The sequence below is a fragment of the Chelon labrosus genome (genome assembly GCF_963514085.1).
Source record: "Chelon labrosus genome assembly, chromosome: 2".
Lineage (NCBI taxonomy): Eukaryota > Metazoa > Chordata > Actinopteri > Mugiliformes > Mugilidae > Chelon > Chelon labrosus.
In genome coordinates this window covers 16,971,284-16,978,501 of record NC_140338.1, presented here as the reverse complement: position 1 = coordinate 16,978,501, position 7,218 = coordinate 16,971,284, and the positions used below count along the sequence as shown (strand labels likewise).

General features: G+C 39.5%; 1 protein-coding gene across 2 annotated transcripts; it reads right to left on the bottom strand.

Annotated features, from left to right (window-relative positions):
• Positions 1 to 238: 238 nt before the first annotated feature.
• Positions 239 to 5,207, bottom strand: LOC311496606 (aminoacyl tRNA synthase complex-interacting multifunctional protein 1-like; the record flags this gene model as incomplete). Of its 2 annotated transcripts, XR_014699353.1 has the most annotated exons (5): positions 239 to 723; positions 1,930 to 2,236; positions 2,818 to 2,986; positions 3,904 to 4,112; positions 4,835 to 5,207. XR_014699353.1 is itself a non-coding variant. In XM_084556496.1 (4 exons), 4 exons carry the CDS (start codon positions 5,205 to 5,207, stop codon positions 2,070 to 2,072), a joined length of 918 nt encoding a protein of 305 aa, XP_084412622.1. In that variant the 3' UTR covers positions 878 to 2,069. The 2 variants fall into 2 exon arrangements, 1 of the variants encoding a protein (XP_084412622.1); XM_084556496.1 differs by lacking the exon at positions 239 to 723 and having other exon boundaries at positions 878 to 2,236.
• Between the last annotated feature and the right edge of the window lie 2,011 nt (positions 5,208 to 7,218).

Sequence of the window (7,218 nt, the reverse complement as noted above, 5' to 3'; positions counted from 1 at the left end):
TGGTGTGTTTTGGATCATTGTCCTACAGCAGAACCCAAGTTCGCTTCAGTTTGAGGTCACAAACAGATGGCTGGACATTCTCCGTCAGGATTTTTTGGTAGACAGCAGGATACATGGTTCCATTTATCACAGCAAGTCTTCCAAGTCCTGAAGCAGCCCCAAACCATTACACTACCACCACCATATTTTACTGTTGGTGTGTTGTTCTGAAATACAGTGTTACTTTTATGCCAGATGTAAGAATATGTTCCCAAAAGTCTTGCGGATCATCAAGATGTTTTCTAGCAAAACTGAGACTTTATGTTCTTTTTGCTCAGCAGTGGCTTTCGTCTAAAAACCTTCAATTAAACTGCATTTTGTGTTATCTTTGTCTTATGTTTAAATTTTTTTGATGATCTGAAACATTTAGGTGTGACAAGCATGCAAAAAAAATAAGAAATCAGGAAGGGGGCAAACACTTTTTCACACCACTGTATAACGAGACTGATAGGATCAACACTGAACGCCACATACTGACACATCTGAAAGATGGGTTTTCTTCTAGTACAACCTTTGTGCTATGGTGATTAATAACATTTTTCGTTTATGACGAGTAATACTATTCTCGTCCACCCTGCTGTGTTGTCAAACATGTACCAGCAACACCGTGTCCCAGTCGATCTGTTCCACTTCTTAGTTCCTCAATCACATCCTCATTCTTTACATGCAGCCGTTCAGGTCTTCCTTTAAAGAAAAAAGGAAGAAAAACTTGGTGTGTGTTTTTTTTTTTTTTTCCATGGACATAGCTCAGACTGACAAACATGAACATGAAGGCGTTGTGTTTTAAAATCAAGACACGTTGGTTTATTTTCCTCTTGAAATAATAAATATGCTTATTAGCAATCACAAATTGAGGCTGTGCCATTATGATGTAAGACATACAAAAGTTAACATGTCACGACATCTAAAGAGCAGCGTTAACGATCTCCGAATACAGAACAGACACAAAACTTAGTGGGTGAAGTAAATAAACACTTTTCAACCCGAATCAGCGATTCAGAAGGGTCCATTTTATGAAATTTCCTGGAAAGCCACAGATAAACATAAGCAGGCTTTTTGAACGAAACAGGCCGTCTTCTTAATGTTAATAATACAATATTATACCAAATGAAAGAATAAATGACACATTGACTCAGAAACTGCCTCAAGAACAAACATCTGTCACTGATAAGTCTCTCACATACCTGACTAACGTTCAACCTACCCTCACCTGCCAGTTCATTAGGTACATTAGTCAAATAATGTACCGGATGCACCACGTTTCACTTCTGCATTAAATCTGCACAGCTTCATAACTGTTATAATATTCAGTTTTGTGTACAAACTGCAAAGGAGTGCGTATTGGAGTGTTTAAGTTATTAAGCCGGACCCACTGAATAAAATGGTGATGTCAAAATAATATAAACATGTGTCGGTACAAATGATACAGTACTACAAACCACAGCCTCCAAAATGAAAACAGCTAAATCAATAGCTCTCAAACAAATGCTGAACACCCTAACCTTATAGCAGAATGCATTTCTTTTCAACCGTGTGCCTAATGAACAGTGTATGTGCACACTGTAAAAAGAAAGCTAAACTGTCCAGTGTTCCCCCTTTAAAAAGGGACTTTTACACAGTTGAGTTTCATCCACTGTTCAGTGGAAACAGCCTTTATAGTTTCCCCGGGAAACATTTAAGTTTTCCCAGTTAATATTTTTCCAACTTAAAGGGATTCTCTGAAATAATTTCCCTTTTCTTGTCTCTGGATATGACTGAGTGCTACGTGATCTCATGTCTCACAACAAACCATCACACACACTTACTGCACATCATCATGGGCGCTGTAGTGCCCTCCCTTGGACAAATTCAAAACTACAGCTCCTCATGTCATGTTCATGTTCCTCTCACCCATGTGATTGTTGGATTGTCATTCCAAAAACTGTGTTGCTGTTACAGCCTCCACTCTTCTTGGAAGCGTTCCCACAACAGTTTGGATCCTGGCTGGTGGCAGGTATTTGCTCCGAGTTATTTGGAGAAGCTCTATTAGTTTATTTGATTTCCGTGTCACTCATGGTTTGGGCTTTGCACACTCCTTTTCCAACCACTTCAAAGGCAGCTCCCTTGTAGGTTGCGACTCCTTGGCCGTCTGTACGGAGGTCTCGCTGAACCTGCTCCCACACCTTCTTTTTGGGGTTCAGCTCTTTGTCTGGTTCACCTGCAGTCAGAAAGTCAGTTTGACACATCTGAATCGTCTCTGTAGTTTAATAAGCCTCGTCATATGCAGGTTTATGATTACAGGACTTTTCCTGTATTATGTTATATCCTTGCAAAGCTCCTCACACATCAAAACCGTTAGCAGGATTACGCTGCTGTAATAACCTTCTACAAACTCTTTCCATGAGATTACAGAGACTGGTTACAGGGATTGGCTTCCTTTCAGTCACAAGAGGTCAGTGAGGCCAGCAGTGAGGTTTGGAGATAAGGCCTGCTCAGTGTGCAGTCCAATTCATCCCAAGGGTGTTTTGTGGCGCTCAGGAAAAACATTGCTTTGTGGAGGTTACATGTTGAAGAAACACAGGCACCTACAAACTGTGCTACAACAACATGTACAAACAGTGAGGCTTGTCTGACTGTGTGATGAATGCCTGATGAACTGCAGTGCTGCAAGCAGAGGCACGATGACAAATCACTCACTGTTGAGCATGTACAAATCTCTTGTGACATTTAGATGGAGACTTTCTATAACAGTTAAGATAGTGATTCATTTCAGAGGGCAAAGAAGTCAGACGGCGATACCTGGAAATCCCTGGAAAGTAACTCTGTCCCCTGGTACTGCTCCACTTGGAGGATCAAGGATTTCCACCTTGGCTGCTGAGCTGGCACACAGGAGCACAGCCTGGTTCTCCACTCCTCTCGTCTTAACTGGCTTCAGGTTACACAGCAGGACTACCATGCGATTCTGCATCTGCACGAGGGTCACAAGATTAAATACAATTTTACATTTTGTCAGATTTTACAGCTTTCATGCAATGTTTTGCATATATATACGATTTCAGACAGAATTGAAATTAAAATACTAAGACATTGAGAATGTGTCTTAATAAATGTCTAAATACTTTTCATCTGGGTCTGTTTAGGTTGGTTTTAGCTTGGCCCATAGTTGAACTTTAGTTTGTTTAAAAGATGATTCCCCCCACTCTCTTTGAAAACACATTTCAGAAGGACAGAACACCTAAAATCAGTGAATGACCCATAAAAGATCCCCCGACTTACAGGAGAGTAACGACCATTATGGCAGCACATGACTGCATCTGGCATAAAAGTGACCCACTGCTTTTCATTTAGATAAAACACTTAATGCCATTTTTTCCCAGTAAGAAATAATAAATTATAATAAAATAAACCAAACAAATTTACTTTAAATTGACAAATAGATAATTACAGAGACACCCTGAGTGTTACTGATGAATTTAGTATACACAAATGACTGTCCATCTATTGGAATCACCTCTGAAAATTTCTACTTCACATCATCATCAGAACTGTAAGTGTCAGTAGACCAGATTATTGGCTCTAATCTAGATTCTACCATAAATACGATAAGACATTCAGTGACCTTCATAAGCACCACACCGTTAGTATAACAGTTTTTGCCTAACAAGCAAAAATGCGATGGATTTGCTGGAACTAGTTTCTTGAATGTAAGTATCTTTTTTTAAGGCTTTAGGGCTGTTAATTTGAGTATGTCACACTGCTTACAACAAAGAAGTAGATTATTCATTAATCTGAAATAGAATAGATCTGAAGTAATACTATAATTATATTTTAAAATAAAATTCAAGAATCCCTTAATCCCTCTACTGAGTTGATATAGGAGTGTACCTGGTCCACAGGTACATGCTCAGCCAGTTCGCTGACTACTGTCCTCGGTGAAGCCTCTCCCACATCAACCTGCTCCACGTACAGGCCGTCAGTGTCTGGAAGCTGCAGAACTGAGATTATACGTCCGACACGCAGGTCCAGACGAGAAACGTCCACTCTGGCCTCCTCTTGGCTGGACGATTCCTGCTTCTTTGCCACCTTTGGCACTCCTGGCAAAAAATAAAGATGAACACTCTAATAAATCATTCTTAGCAATAAATAAAATAAACAGCAAGCCGCATTAAACAAAAACAGATGTTTTTGCACACAGGAGATAAAAAAAATAAGTGCAAAAGTTTGAAAATACAATAAAATGGAGATTGCATAAATGTCTGTAAAATATATAAATTTGCCATAATGCGTAACAGGGAATAAAGGATATGTAAACACTATAATAACTTATTATAGGTTGGTGTTGTGATTGTCTGTGTATTAGTGCGTGGCCTGATTGTACAACAGTTATGTTAATTTATGTGCCAATTGTTTAATAAAAACATATATATAATAAATAAAACTTTAAAAAAACTAACATGTTTTTTTACGGGAGTCATTAAATGCTGCAAAGTTGCATCAGAATGACATTATTCCAGCATAGTGGTGTTAGGGGCCAAATGGTATTTTGCTTGGGGGCCCCTCAAAAGCTATTTATTTGCAAAAATAAAACACAGTCACTGTGAAATAAGAGTTTTCTGAATGATTTAAATTAGTTGAATTAGATCACTGATGCTCTAGTGGCTGAATGGATCAAATATTGCAGCCAGGGGCCAAAATCCCGAGAGAAACTTGACTATTGGTGCCTGTTCAGCAGTAACATGAAGGTGTGAGATTAGTGCCTGGTCAATAACACCCTACGCCCATTTGAACCTCTCACTCTCGGACCTCCAGGACGCACCTTTAGGCTTGCTGTACGAGGACACCCGGCCGCGGAAACCCATCTCATGGAGCTCCCTGCGGACAGTGGTGGAGCTCACGCTGGCCCCAGAGGCGGTCTGAAACTCGCTGGTCAGAGCCTCTATGGAGGGCAAACACTTCCCCAGCGCCACCCTCTCCAGCACCTGGCGGTCCTCCTCCTTCAGTTTGTGTGGTCGGCCGCTCCGGGGCAGAGCCGTCGTTATTCCTCCACGTTTCCACTTCAAAATCACGGCGCTCACGGTGGAGCGAGGGAGGTTCAACAGAGCGGAAATCTCACGGACTGACTTTTTGCACAGGTGGCATCCCACAACGGTGCCGCGCTGGAAGTCACTGAGCTCCTCGCTGCGCCCCATTCTGTCACTGGTGTTTGGAGACAGCGTCGGCTTTGATTCCCCAGCTCCCCAGCCTCCTCCATGGAGCTGATCCCCGCTTTTCTTCTATGGTTTGAGGCTTTAAATACTAGTTTAAATACTAACATGTACATTACCACCGCCTTCAGGTGGCATGGTGAACAACAACCACAATTTGTAATTTGACATGTTGGATAACAGAACACAGACACAGAAAAGACAAATAAATAAAACTAGAAGACTTTTAGAGAGTGTAATGGAGACAGTATGGCATGAAATGAATATTTACACGCATGTTTTGATTTATGCTTTATTGGGTTAAATATAGATTTTAATTTTTGCAATATTGTGTTAGTCAAAGTACAAAGATGATTGAAAAACACGCGAGCGACTGGTCATCCTGCCTGTGTGAGAAAATAAACCTTTATCAGTATGGTTTGGTATATTCCTTGTTAGATTAAATGCATTTTCTTTCTTATTATATATTTATATATATTATATTTGTTCAATGTCAGTATTCACCTCCTACTGGTTGTCTCTGCAGTCCAGTGCAAAAGAGTTAGGCATGTCTGACCACCTGCTTTTAAACTCTTGGGTTAAACACAAAACGGGGATGGTTTATACTATTGATATATTAATGAGTATATGTATTTGTGTAAATATTGTTTGTGTTTTGTTTTATATGGTGTTGGTATGATGTGTATACTGAGTGTTTCCTTTTTCCTGGTGTCGGTTGGTGGTTGGTGCTTTATTGAATTTTATGGTGTCTCATGGGGAGTTAAATAAATGACAAAACTTTTCCACAGAGTTGACCTCAGTCTCAAGCCTCTCTGAAAACTTGAAGTCTCCGCCGGTCAAACTGAGAGTACTTTAACCATAAAATTAAGTTTCAAATCCCTTTTTAAAGGAAAATTAAAATTATAGGATAAACCCAGATAGTTCAACTATAATTATAGTGATACAATTGCTCTCCATGAAAGGAAACTTCATAATGAAATAAGGGTTTGCATGTCCAGTGTGTGCAAAGACAAAAACACAAGAACCTTAAAGTATAAACAAGTATAAGGGCTGCCAAAAATGTTGTTTTGTTTTATGCTTTTAATATGAGGCACCTGGCCCATTGGTCTCTCCCTGCTGAAAGGGAAATCTTGTCTGCTGAAGTAAGTAAGAAAGCAAGAACACATCCAATAATCTCTCATCTTAAATTTATGTGGACTAGTTTTACTCAAATATTTAAATTTGATCTCTTTCTAAATGTCTCTTCAAGTATCTGGTTAAATCCTAAATTATGAATTGGTAAATTCCCCATTTATTGGAAGGTATGGCAGGAGAATGGTGGGGATCTGTATTGTGACAGTTCCTTAAAATCTTCTGGGCATTTGGTGCAACAATTCAATATTCCTATGCCTTACCTTTTTAGGTATCTGCAACTCTGACATATGTTGCAGTTTTTTTTTTTTATATCCAGTGCATCGTTCCCCAAAAAGCAGAACTCCTTGAGAAAATTCTGAAGAGTTATGGAGAAGGACATGAGGCAGATATGTATCACACTATATTCAGTCTCTTGGTAATGGGCCCATGTCAGCTCTGCAGAAGACGTGGGAAAGGGATCTGAACTTGACATTCAGTGATGAGGATTGGAACAGAATTTGTGAAAGTGTTAAAGTAGTATCAAGGGATGCAAGAGTAAGCTTCATTCAATTCAAAATTATACATCCTTTTTACTGGACTCCTTCCAGATTATTCAGATTAGGATTATTACCCACATCACATTATTGGCGATGCAAATCTGAGGCAGGTAATTTGACCAAGTCCAACCATTCTGGGCCAATATTTATGATAATCTGTGTGAGATTACAGAGATACAAATCCCATTTAGATTGTTTGTTTTGGGTAATTGTTCAACTCTGACAGGACAGGATAAACATATCAAAAGTTATGTTTTATAGCACTGCTTATTTGCTTGTTTGGTTGGGAAGGGTTGGGGGGGTAATTGTTATTATTGTTACTGAAA